This window comes from Athene cunicularia (genome assembly GCF_003259725.1).
Source record: "Athene cunicularia isolate RWA chromosome 4 unlocalized genomic scaffold, athCun1 chr4_part1, whole genome shotgun sequence".
Taxonomy (NCBI): domain Eukaryota; kingdom Metazoa; phylum Chordata; class Aves; order Strigiformes; family Strigidae; genus Athene; species Athene cunicularia.
Genome location: NW_020799098.1, coordinates 656,215 through 669,509, shown reverse-complemented (window position 1 = coordinate 669,509; position 13,295 = coordinate 656,215). Strand labels below are relative to the sequence as shown.

The window sequence follows — 13,295 nt, the reverse complement described above, 5'->3', positions numbered from 1 at the left end:
TTCCAACCTCAGTGATTCTGTGATTCTCCTGGGAGGCTGATCTAGGAACCAAGGCAGAGAGGAGCCATGAGGCCAGCAAATGGAGGAAAAACCACCCTTTTGCTCAAAATGTTTCCTTAGTGGTGCAGCACAAGCAGTCCTTGCATCCCCCAAGCTCCCCCTTTGCTGTCTGCCGGGGTGAGGATGTTTCTCTGGGTGAGGACCAAACCCACGACGAGTAAATGATGGGAAGCACAAAACCACATCTCGGTGCCCCCAGCACCCACCAAATCCCCATCTCCTGTTGGGTTCCTCCAACCATCCCTGATGCATTCCCCTCTGGGAAGGTTTTATTTTGCATTTGTTCCCCACGTGCCACCCCATCGAGGGGAATGCTCTCTGGTGGCTTTCTCGTTCACCCTGAGCACCTCAAAGAACTTCCTGACACCTCCAAATGATGCTGCTCACCTCCTCAGCCCCTGCTGATGGACATTAAAGAGGTCTATAATTAGGAAAGTGGCACATTTCCAGCCTTGCAAGTGAATAAAAAAAAAGGGTCATTTATCCAGCAAAGCAGCGCTGGAGCCGTGTGGTCCCCGCTGCGAGCCCGGACCACCCGCGGGTACCACAGCCGTCTTCCCGCATCCCACAGGTGTTTGAATCCTTGAAGCAAGCAAGCCCAATCTTTTCGTTTCCTGTATTAAAAAAAAAAAACAAAAAAAACAACCAAAAAACAAGAAAAACCCACAACACAAAAAAGAAGTAGTTCCAGGTCTGAGCCTGCCTCCTGCAAAGCCAGGCAAGGGCACTGCAGTGTGTTTTCTGTTTACAGTAGAGCTTAAAGAAATAAGCATCAGTTACATAGGGGGAAAAATGAGAACACAGTCAAATTGGACCCCAGGGCAAGGCTCTCTGAGAACAATAGATCTGCTAAACAAAACCACTGAGGATAAGGAGGAAGTTATCATGAAAAGCAGGGGATATATTAGTTTAGTTTTGAGTGGGGTTTTTTTTTTAAAAAAAAGGTATTTCAAGCACTTGAACTTGAGCGTATCTATTTCACCGCCCAGATACTCTCCTCTCGACCGGGCGAGTGACCTCTGTGGCAGGAATCGCCGATGCTGAGCTCTCCCTTTCCTTACGTGTCAGCTGGGAGATGAAGAGGCGGCTGCCTCGGCCTCCCTCACGCGTGTGTCTTGAAAAATAAATGGGAGGACGGCGACGGGCTGCTCCGCTTTGCGTGAAGAGGGCAGCCAGAGTTTAGGAGGCCGTGGCCTGAGGAAGGTTTCCTGCTGGGTGAAGGGATCGCCACGCTGCTTATCTCTCCTTGTTGCTCTTTTCTTTTTTTTTTTTTTTTTTTTTTTTTTTTTTTTTTATCTCGAGCCTTTGGAACAGAAAGCTGTGCAAAACCCTCCCATGGGTCGTCCTGCTCACAACGGGCACCCAGAGCCGCTCGCTCCTGCGGGAGCTGCTGCTGAGGCCGGACACAACTCATTGCATGCACAGAGGACAGCGCAGGAGCAGCTTTATCTCCCTCCTGTTCCCTCAGATAGCTGCTTCTCCATCCCCTGCCCGTGCCGGTGCACACCAGGCCTGGATCCCCCAGCACCTCCCGGCGTTTGCATCGCTCCCCCTGCCCGAGGAGGCCGGGAGGAAGCGCGCTGATAATGCTCATTAAATTTATAGCCGCGTTACGCTGTAATGTTTAATCAAGGTTACGTGACTGTGTGCTGCCGCGCAGGGTACAAGTTCAATGCAAGGTGAATCTTGTCTGAGATAATCTGAAAGTTCATTCGGAGGTGAAGGCAGCGGCAGCTTCTCATAGACCGGCTGGGGTTAGCGAGAGGTCACCGCTTTTTTTTTTTTTTTTTTTTTTTTTTTTTTTTTTTTTTTTTTTTTTTTTTCATCCCCTTTTTTAATGTGTAAACAAAAGAAAAATGCAACTTTGCAGAGGCCTTGGCATCAGCTGAGCAACAGGAAAAATAAGCGTGGCGTGCTGGCCCCACGGCACAGTTTGGTACCCAGCAAGTGCCGGGCTGTGGGGTGGGGGGAGGAGATGCCTTTAGGGACGGCAGGAACAGTTTAACTCCAGTATCATGGCTTTTTTGGACAGTGGAAAAAAGGGACCCTCATTGCTGAGCTCAGAAAGGCTCCACTGATTTCCCTGCTCCCCGCTGCTGGTGGGACCCCCCTTCATGGGGAAAACACCACATGATGCCCCTCACCGGGATATCTGGGCATCACGTCCGGGCTGGCTGGTGGCACCAAGTGGGGTTGTTTTTATCACAAAACGTGGCTCCGTTGTCTTCTGGGCAGACCCTGAGCTCTCTGCAGGTACCCAGATTTGCTGCTGCAGTGTCAGCAGACGGGGGAGCGTTAACCTCTCCTGGCCCAAAAGCTTCTTGGCTGCGATCTGTCAATTAGTTGGGAGCATTTTTCCCTAGAAAGGCAACATTTAAAGTGATTTTTTTCTCCCCTCTGACACTGTAGGGTTGATGGTAGAGGTGGTTTGTGCACAGCCTTATTTGGAGGATCGCTGCTCTTCTCCCCTCTCAACACACTTTTCCATGTTTAGAGAGTTTTTTGCATTTTTGTGCTCTTGTTAACTCTTCTCCTCCCTCCCTAAAGTGTCCTGAGCTGCCGCTGAGATGGGATTTTCCATGTTCTTTCTTAATACTGAAACATCCATGTTATTTCTTAACATTCCATGGATTTTCCATGTTACTTCTTAACATTTCCCACTGATTTGGAAGTGCAGGTCAGGCAGGACGAGTCAGATAAATGCTGTATGCACCCGGGGTCTAGCAGCAGCCAAGGCATTTCTGTATACACGGGGTACCTGAACGCACGGTGCCATCATCTCCCGACCACGGGAGCATGAGCAAATCCAGCTTCTCCTCCCCATAATAGCTTCAAAAATGCTTCTAAGAATAATCACCTACAAGCTGAGCTCTTTCCAAGCATTGCATCCGAAATTTGGCCCCCGTAACCACTGGCGTTGACCCCGAGTGTTTAGCCAGGCTCCATCCTTGCCAGGCAGAGCAATGGGTGCACCTCCTGGCTGTGCCCCCCGAAGATCTGAGCCAGAGAGGCTACTGGGGGGATGCTTCTAAGGGAGACATCTTTGCTTCAGGAATAAATCCCCCTTTGTGATGGTTAAATGGAAACGCAAAGTGTTATTCAATAGCGGTCCCTGGAGAACAGTCTTCCGAGGCTCTTTCATTTCTTTTGGCCGCTGCCCAGTATTGTCTCTTTGTCTTACGCAGATTGTAGGATCTGGAGGGTAGAAATAGGGTCGTCTTCTCCCGGAGGAAAGCACCATGCAAACTTGTGAACCTGCGTGGAGAATTTGATGAGTCTAAATAATTATTTTTCTAAGTGCAAATTGGCTACTAAACCCAGCAAAGCAGTTTCCTTTTGTTCTTTCGGCCATTCACAAAACCCCCCATCTGGGTGGTTATCATTAGAACCAACTGATTTTATTCAGAAACATTGAAATCCCAGTGGTTTCCTACCAAATAATTTTCATGCCTTGGTTTGTTGTGGGTTTGTTTTTGGGTTTTATTTTTCAAGCATCATTGCACAGTGCTTTGTGATGGTCAGAGAAACTTGGGATTTCCCTAGAATTCAGTTGAGCCTTCCCTGTGGGCAAGCCTCCAGCGAATGACTAAAGCCGTGATCCTGCACCATCAAAGTCAGGAGGAGCGTGAACGAAGCTGGTAGGGACTTTCCAGCCGTCTTTGAGACTGTCACCGTAACACGATGTGCTAATCCTCAGCCTCCCCACCCTTCGCTCTTGGGCTGCTTTGCATCACTTCTCTTGAAGCCCGACAACCTTTCGTGGCTCCTTCTTGTGGTTTCGTGTTGCAGGCTGGGAGGAGAAGGTGGATTCCTCAAAGCCAGATTTAACCCAAAGGGGAGTTTTTTTGCCGTAAGTGCGGAAGTGAGCTACAATCAAAAATTACAACATTTTGGGGGGTAAAATTGTGTTTGTTAAGATTTTTAACGAGACCCTTGGAATAAGTATCTTCTGAAACAGTAGAAAAGTCAGCCTGTGTAATTACAGAGTTACTTCCAAGCAGGTGGAAAGCCAGAGGTTTTCCTCCTGATAAACGATGAACATTCGCAGATGGAAAACCAGAAGTACCTTTCTGTGCACACAACTCGGGCAAAAATCTTTCTGGAGACATTCCGCTGGAAATCTGGTGTAAGAAATACAAAAACCTATAAACAGGCAATAATATGAATCTGACAATAATCCAGACTGGACAGATTGGGGCTTTGTTGGTCTCAAACCTTTCTCTGTTACATGTTGTCTCATCTGCCATAAATCCTTCCAGAATCTTCTCGTGTTTTTTTCCAGGAACTTTTTTACTTTTGCAGACATAAGTAAACAGAGGGGGGGGAAAAAAAAAAAAAAAAAAAGGTAAAGAAAAGGAAAGGAAAGATAAAATTGCTGCCTTAACTTGCAAAATCAGTCCAGTTAAAATGTGAAATGCGGAACTTTGAATCAGTTCTCCTCCCTCCAGCATGAGCGTTTCAGAGGAAGGACAGCCCCAGGTGGGACATCTGCCCAGGAGACCTGGAGGGGTCACTTGAACACGGAGTTGTTGTGCCTTACAGAGAGGTCCAGGCAGGTGGACGGCACTCTGTGCCCTACAGTACCTCCTAGAAGCCCATCTCTCTCTCTTGCGGGCAGGTCTGGTAAGCACCTAAGATAAGATTAACCTTCCCTGCACTCCATGTGTCTCGATCCCTTGGTTTGTACAACGTCAGGTTACGGTGGGTGCTCTCCACCCCCTTGTGCAAAGCACGATCGATACGTAGAGCAAATATTTTCCAGTCAAACTGGTGACAAATCTGCTTCTCCTTTTACTTCGGCCACGATTTCACCCTCCGCATCTTTCACAAGTAAACGAACAAACATCGTGTTCCAATTCCTGGTGCCTTTTCTTCTTAGCAGTGCTATTGTCCAAACCCCTGTCTCCCCATGGGTTAGAGTATTTCTTTCTCTTTCAGTATGACTTTCCCATGAGGTATAATTGAAACCTCACCAAGATAAATTATTTTGAATGTACTTGTTTGTGGCTGCTGATGTTGGAAACTCTTTGGGCTTTTGTGCTCCATAACACTCACCCGCTGCCTGGCGTGGGGGCTGCTCAACTGGGGGTGGGGGTGGGTTGTGGGCAAGTTTAGATGTGGGTAAACTGGGAGTTGGCACTGGTTTGGATGTGGTAGTTTCTGGTGGAGGTACTCAGCAGGACCAGGTTTTACCTGAGAGTTTTCTGGTCTCACTGGAAGCGTCTTGTCCCTCCGTACAGGTGGTTTGGGTGGGACGATGGTAGGACCCGAGTGCTGCCTTTCTCTGAGCCTCATTTATCAAAGGAGCTGGGGTGTTAAATCGGTGAAATGAGCTTTTTAAAGAGAAGATGCCAGTAGGTTTGGAGGCTAACGGTGTGATCTCTTGCAAACTGAAGCACAGCTGGTTTGTAGAAGGTGTCAGGTTCATTCTGTGTGCTGCCCCTAACAAAGACTGGGGAAGTGGAGCATCAGGCTGAGAGTTTAGAAGGATAAAGAGGGATTAGAGAGCTTTTTTAAGCTGGGTTCAGCTTGGTTCTGAAAATATTCCCTCCCTCTGCCCCCAGAGAGCAAGAGCAGTTGCTCGTGAATGTGACCCTCAGCAGGTTTCAGGGCAGGAGTGCTGCTTCCACGCAGGAAATCACCAAACCCAACTTAATTTGCACTTCTCTACGCCCTGGCGTCCAGGGGACAGAAAGCTCATCACAAAAGCCTGGCTGTAACCATGTGGCATCGCTGTCCCTTCCATCCTGATCTGATCCTCCCCCCAAAAACCAACCACAAAGAAGATCTCATGCACCCACTGTGGGCGCTACCTCTAGACCCAGGCCAGGCTCCTCAAGTCACAAGAAGTTAACTCTAATTCCCTTAGCTTGGTTGGATGTGAGAAATCCAGGATAGCTGTGTTTAAATTTTTTGAAACAGGTTGCAATATTTGCCAGCTAATGGTCTGGAGTTGTCTTTCCCTTTTCATCCTTCAGGGTGTGTGTGTGTGCATGCTGATGGTGGGTTTTTTGTTTGGGGGTTTTTAAGAGCAGTTGGTGCTTTGCAGGAGACGTGTCAGACAGTGACACGTTGCAGCTCCAATGTGTTGTCCCTGAGCACAACTCCTTAGTAGAGGAGTCTTGTCTCCCACTGTACCTGTGCTTGGAGGAAAAAGGACTAAAAGAGTAATTAATAGTTGCAGGGACACAAGAATTCCTTAATTTCGTAGAATCATAGAATCATTCAGGTCGGAAAAAGACCCTTGGGATCATCGAGTTGGGTTTTTATGGAAGGATATTTGGGGTTTTTTGGAAAGGAAGGTTTAGTTCTTTAATGGGATGTTTCCCACCAGCCCTTGCACCATCTCTGCTGATCCTGTGATGCTGTTGGCAGAGGAAAGTCCTTTTCAAGCCACCTTGATGCTCTTTCTTCTCACCGGGAGTAAATACTGTGGTGGATAAGAGGGGAAGGGGTGTTTGTTTCTTGGATAGAATCTCAGAACCATAGGACAGCCCCGTCTAGAAGGACCTTGAAAGATCATCTGGTCCAACCTTTCATGGGAAAGGAAGCCTGATGAGATGATCCAACACCCTGTCCCATCGCCTCTTGAAAACGTCCAGCAATGGGGACTCTACCACATCCTCAGGGAAGTTTTTCCAGTGAATGATTGTTCTCACGGTAAGAAATTTCTTTCTTACGTTGAGACGAAGCCTTTCCTGGTGCAACTTGGAGACGCCTTGTCTTCTCCATGTGGCTCCTTGTGAAGAGAGAGCCTTCATACCTCCTTGTAGCCACCCTTTAAGTACTGGAATAGCGTGATGGGAGTCCCCCCTGAGCCTTTTCTTGTCTAGGAACAGACCTAGACCTTGAAATAAAGTGAGAGTTAGTCTTCAGGCTGGGGTTGTTTCTCCTTTTATCATCCAGCTACTGTGTAGCCGTGAGGCATTTGAGCCAGGCTGCATCTGGTGAGGGCTCTTTATAAATACTGATGTTCATGGGTGATTTCAGCTCTGCAAAGTCAGGATATTAAAAAGCAAAAGGGCTAGGACACGAGGGAAGACACGGACATGAGCGCAGAGGTGGGGCCAGCTCTTCTGCCTCGAATGGGACCGAGGCGCATGTCTCTTATGCAACCAAATCCCTTTGGCAGGGCCTGAAAAAAAAGCAAAAAGTTTGCTTGCCGGGGAGCGGAAAGATGTGGTTTCCATTTCTGGCTGGACTGCAGGCGGCTCTTGTGTCTTGGAGCGGCTGCAATTTTGGACAGTTGCTGTTCCCTTTTAATTCGGACAAGTTTTGCTTCCCGCTCCAGTGGACGTAACATCGTGCCCCGTGTTGTGGCCGTTGTGTCCGGGAAGCTCTTCCCTCTGCTGACAGAGGATGGTCACACTCCTCTTCCAGTGGACTTGTCCGTGGGCCCAGAGCATTTGGTGCCTCTCAAGTGGCAGTTTGCTGCAGGTCAAAGCGTTTGGGGGCAAATCCCTGTTTCTGGATGCTCAGAGTGATGCTACATCAGTTCAGAAGGGAGAAAAGAGAAAAACAGAAGAGGCGGGTGTTGCATGAATTTGGGGAGCTCAGGGATTTTCATCTGTCCTGCAGTAACCCTTGACCTTCATCTCTTAGGCTTGAGGAGGGGAGGAGAGGGCCTTAAGGCTGAGATGATCCCTTACCTTAGAGTTATCCCTGCAACATCATCCTGCCTGCTCTGAGACAGGACACGACTCTTTCGCGTGGGTTTATTTTCAGCTTAAAAAAAATATGGGTCTCCCTTCCCTGCCACCTTCTTTAGCTGCCATGCATCACCTCCCAAGTTTGTGCAGAGCCCGCTGTGATGCTGGTGCAAGCCTGCAAATGCTGGTGCTTTCCCTGATCTTCATCCACGGGTGCCGGCAGAGCTCGCAAACTGTGTTCTGAATCAGTTTGGCTTCACATTGCATTATTTCTGGCTTGGCTGAAAGAATTTTATCCAGATTCAGCACTGTCATCTCGTGTCAGACAGAACAGACTGTCCCGCTTTGCTTTGCATCTGGAGGGAGAAGCTTGCAAAGTCATCGCAATGTCCCAGTTTCCTTTGCAATTAAGTTGCAACCATCCTTTCCCTATACTTGATGCAAGGGCTGTAAAAAGACGCCTTTGCTTTGAAAAAAAAAAATACAACTCACAAAAAAAAAAAAAAAAAAAAAAAATGCTTTGAAGAGTTTGAGATGGTGATATTACGAAAGGGGAGTGACAGCGAAGTGTTTTTTGAGGTGGAACTGAGGGAAATGGGGAGAAAGAGCCTCTTGGCCCCTGCCAAAGGGAGCCTGGGGCAGGCTGTGAACTGGTTCCCAGTTTAATTCTTTCCAGGGTTGCCCGCTCTTGAATCACCATTTCAATAAGAGCTCATACATGTGTATAAAAAGGATTTTTATTTTCTGTCAGTATCTTTCTTTTGGAGGCGCACTCAAACCATTTTCCATGTCTTCATTTTTGAAGTCATGAACCTCTCCCCGCTCTCGCAGCAGAGACACTCCTCGTGCCCCAGGAAGCTGCAGGTTCTCAGCCCTGCTCTGCGCACGCAGCACGTCTGCAGCTTGCTGAGCTCATTCTGCTTTCACATCCTCGCAGTAAAAGCTCCTCTTTTTTTTTTCTTTTTTTTTTTTTTTTTTTTTTCGGTCGTTCAGATTTAGCAGCAGAGGTGAAAAGTTTAAACAGTAAAACCAATAAAACCACATTTATGTGACAGATAAATCGTTTTGAGACAGCTTGCCCTGAGCCGTCAGGCTTCCTCCTGCAAGACCTCTCTCCTACGGAGCACGACCCGCGGCAGAGCCCTGCAAGCGCCGGCGATGCCCTGCACCATGTGGCAGCCAGGGGCCAAAGGTGCTGGCCCCAGCTATCCTTGGACCTTCCTCGCCAGCAAGATGGATGTGGGCAAACAGTTGTAAAATACACAGGCTATCTGTCACTGTCAGGAGCCGGCCAGGGGGAGGGTGGCTCTTCCAGTGCTCGGGGAAGGTCCAGTGTGAGGTGGGAGCGCATTTAGGATGGGGCTTATTTAGAATCACAGAATTATTTTGGCTGGAAAAGACCCTTAAGATCCTGGAGTTCAACCGTTAACCCAACGCTGCCAAGGCCACCACTAAACCATGTGGCCAGGCACCACATCTACACGTCTTTTAAATACCCTCAGGGGTGGTGACTCCACCACTTCCCTGGGCAGCCTGGTCCAGTGACTGACAACTGTTTGGGGGAAGAAATTGTTCCTAATATCCAACTTAAACCTCCCCTGGTGCAACTTGAGGCCATTCCCTCGGGGCCTGGCGCTGGGGCCTTGGCTCCAGAGACTCATCCCCCCTCTCTGCCCCCTCCTGGCAGGGAGTTGCAGAGGGCCAGGAGGTCTCCCCTCAGCCTCCTCTTCTCCAGACTGAACCCCCCCAGTTCCCCCAGCCGCTCCCCAGCAGACCTGTGCTCCAGACCCTGCCCCAGCTCCGTTGCCCTTCTCTGGCCACGCTCCAGCACCTCAAGGTCTTTCTTGTTGTGAGGGGCCCAAAACTGTATCCAGTATTTGAGGTGTAGCCTCATCAGTGCTGAATACAGGGCTCAGATCCCCTTCCCTGGCCCTGCTGGCCACACTACTTCTGACACAAGCCAGGCTGCTGTTGGCCTTCCTGCCCCCCTGGGCACACCACCAGCTCATATTCAGCCAACTGTGACCAACATCCCCAAGTCATTGGGGCTTCTCTCAAATGTACCTGTTGCACTCTTGTGATGCACACAGCTGGAGCTACCCAAACAGTGTGATGGATGACGGTAAAATCATAGAATCATGGCATAGTTAGACTTGGAAGGGACCTTAAAGCCCATTCAGTCCCACCCCCCTGCCCTGGGCAGGGCCACCTTCCCCCAGCCCAGGTTGCCCAAAGCCCCATCCAACCTGGTTTTGAGCCCTGCCAGGGAGGGGGCAGCCACAGCTTCTCTGGGCAGCCTGTGCCAGGGCCTCACCCCCCTCACAGGGAACAATTTCTGCCTTAGATCTGATCTAAATCTCCCCTCTGTCAGTTTAACCCCGTTCCCCCTCGTCCTATCCCTCCCCCTGATGACGAGTCCCCCCCCTTTCCTGCAGCCCCTTTCAGCCCTGGGGGGCCGCTCTAAGGTCTCCCCGGAGCCTTCTCTCCTCCAGCTGAACCCCCCAACTCTCCCAGCCTGTCCTCACAGGGGGGCTCCAGCCCCCCGAGCATCTCCGTGGCCTCCTCTGGCCCCGCTCTAGCAGGTCCATGTTAAAACAAGTCCATAAAACAACTTGCCAACTATCCCTTGAGGCCGATGCCAGCGCAGTGGAAGGTGTAGTGGTGCATCTCTCGTGCCGGGGAGCTGCATCTCTTCAGCCCGGCTGATCTGAACTGAGGTGGAGCAGAGCTGAAGTGAAGCTGTGGGGTGGGGATGGCCAGCGAGCCAAGGGCTGTGTGCCATCCCCACGTCACCTGGCCCTGGTGGGAATGGCGAGCGTTAGCTCAAGCTCCTGAGCTGGAGAACAAGGGTTGAGCTGCCTGACATGGTCGTTTGTCCAACTTATGCTTAAAAAACTCCCCATGCTGGATTGGCTGCACTCTTGGAGACATGCATGGGAGGTTTCTCCAAACCCTTTCCTTCCCCATCCTCTGAGCTCCTGCATTGTTCTCTGAGCCTCTGCTGTCCTCCCTGCCTCATTTTTTTAATGCCTCCTGATGCTTTTTATTTCATCTTCTCCTAACTCACTTGTAATCATCCCTTTTTTAAATTTTGGTTCTTCTTTTGTTCCTCTCTCCTGGGGCTTTATTTCCAACCCCCATGAACAGTTTACCTGGCCCCTCGACAGTCTGGCCATGCACTTTCTAAGACAGTAACTCATGCTGCTTTGTTTGTGGTTTGCCAGAGACACGTTCAGCTCCCCAGGGCCACCAGCAAGAGGACTTTGGTGCATTGGGGGGGATCCAATTTAGTCTGTACAACCACGCAACTTCCCCCCAGCAGCTGGCAAAGCCGATAGAAGAGTTTTGGCCCCGCTGTGCTGTATGAAAAGAGCCTGTGAAATCATATTTAAGGTTGTCTCTTGAAGGTGCCCATTGGAAAAAAAAAACTCCTGCCAATGGTGGTCAGCTCGGGTTTGTAGTTAACACAATGGACCCGCCGTACAAAGCCGCGCGGGACCGCGGGCTGGAAAAGCCCTCTTAGGTCCCGGCTAATCCGTCCCCCCCGCCAGCCCGAGGGATTGTTCCCAACAGCTTGTTTTCTTTGCCCTGACCTACATAGTCAAAAAGAATCTTGTTGCACATTTTTGTTTTGTACCGTGAGGTCTCGGCGGAGCTAAATCCCCTTCTTGGCGGGGCGGGATGTGTTGTTAAACAGTGCTGGTGCCTCCAGGAAAACCATGGAGACGCGGGGACAATGAGCCCTCTATGGGCCTCGCTTGGCCACGGGATGGTCCTTCTTCTCCAGGCTTCAGTGGTGGGCGCCGAGAACACGCAGAGGTGGGCGATGGAGACGTCCACGCGCTTGGCAACCTGTCCTGCAGCGGAGTGGTCACAGCGGCTCTCCATGGCAGGAGGTTGGAGGGGGATGGGGGGGAAATGCAGCTGCTCTTAATTAACCTGGGTTAAGTGATGGAGATGAAGGTTGCATCTCATCCATCCTCAGCTGTGCTCTCGTGGGTAGGTGAGGGCCGTCCTCTCAGGAGTGGGAGAAAGATGTGGGAGCTCCCATTGTTCGTGTTGTAAGGAGAATAAGGATGTGAGAGGTGAGGGGGAAGAGGGCATTTAGGAAACCTGGGCTGTCGTTTGCTCATCCCTCACCTGAATCAGCAGGGAGGGATGGGGTGCCGAGGGGTTCTGTTGTGGAGCCGAAGGGCTTCAGCTGCAAGTTTTGGGGGTCTGGAGCAGGGCCCATCACAGACAGATGAATTAACCCCCTTTTTCCATCCCCTGGTGCTGAGGTCGGTGGTGGTTTCTGTAACAAACAGACCTGGGAATCTCAATCTCCTCCTGTAGCTTCACTCACCCGAGACAAACCCCTGAGCGCCTGATGGGTGCCACAGCCGCTCCCCGGGGAGCTCCCGTCATTAGAGGCACTTAGAGAGCACTTGGAAGATGCTGAGATGGAGCAAGCGTGATGAGAAATCCTTGTGGCGCGCTTCAAACGATGCCGGGGGGTTATTTGGGGACAGAAGAAATTTGGGGTGACTTTGACCCCAAAAGTGCCCTCCCGCCGTGGCTGAGGGCATCAGGGCACCTCTGGGGGTGTCAGTCCTCACATCCTCTAACTCACCCCAAAGGTAGAGATAACGTAGCCGGAGTGCACTGTGGCTAAATTAATATAGATACACATAAATTAACATTCAGTATTAATAAATTAATAATTAAATAAGAATGATTTAACGATTGCGCATTAGCAGAACGATATTAAATAAATTAATGAAAACTGTAAACCATTTTTTGTGGTTAACGCCACCTGCCCAGGACCTTTGCCAGCTTTCATATAAACCACCTGCTCTCTCGCCAGCTTTTAAAAAAATCTTATTTCTGTTTGTTTTTTGCTTTGCTGCAGCTCTTAGATCTGTTCATCCAGTGGGACTGGTCGACGTATTTGGCTGACTACGGGCAACCCACGTGCAAGTATCTTCGTGTGAACCCGACGACAGCCCTCATCCTGCTGGAAAAGTGAGTGCGGGTCCCAACACCCGGGATCATTTTCACACACACCCCCCACCCCCCCCATCTCATTTTGGGCAAACGTGTGTGTCAGCAGCTGATCCATCACGCGTGGGGCTGGATGGAGCAGGCTGGGAAGCAGGAGGCTGCTTGTGATCCAGTGGGCGAAGATTTCACCCCTGGGTGGGCAGTGACAGCTCAAACAGGAAAATCCTCTTTTATCCCACTGAGTCCCAGATTTGGTGTCAGACAGCACTGACTTGGCTGAGCCTGTCTTTTTGCTTCGCTCTTAAGCAGAGTTTTCCTTGTCTTGCAGCAGGATTCCACTGTAAAGGTGTATCTCAAGCCCCCCAAATCATTTAAAATTTGCTAACCTGTGGGCATGTGTAACTGCTCCGAGCCTGTCAGTGTTTTAAGAGGCTTTTAGACAATGTCCTTAATACCATGTTTTAACTCTTGGTGAGGCCTGAAGTGGTCAGGCCGTTGGACTAGATAATTATTTTAGGACCCTTTCAGCTGAAAATACTCCTCCTCTCTCCTCTCCTCTCCTCTCCTCTCCTCTCCTCTCCTCTCCTCTCCTCTCCTCTCCTC

At 50.0% G+C, this 13,295-nt stretch overlaps 1 protein-coding gene across 3 annotated transcripts in view; it reads left to right on the top strand.

The window, feature by feature from the left end:
- The window catches only part of EXOC6B (exocyst complex component 6B), a 158,354-nt gene that overhangs the window by 137,225 nt on the left and 7,834 nt on the right, over positions 1–13,295 (top strand). For all 3 annotated transcript variants that reach the window (XM_026847047.1, XM_026847046.1, XM_026847045.1), the window contains one exon: positions 12,601–12,713. In XM_026847047.1, the coding sequence (XP_026702848.1) occupies positions 12,601–12,713 (113 nt within the window). The remainder of the gene's footprint in view (positions 1–12,600; positions 12,714–13,295) is intronic.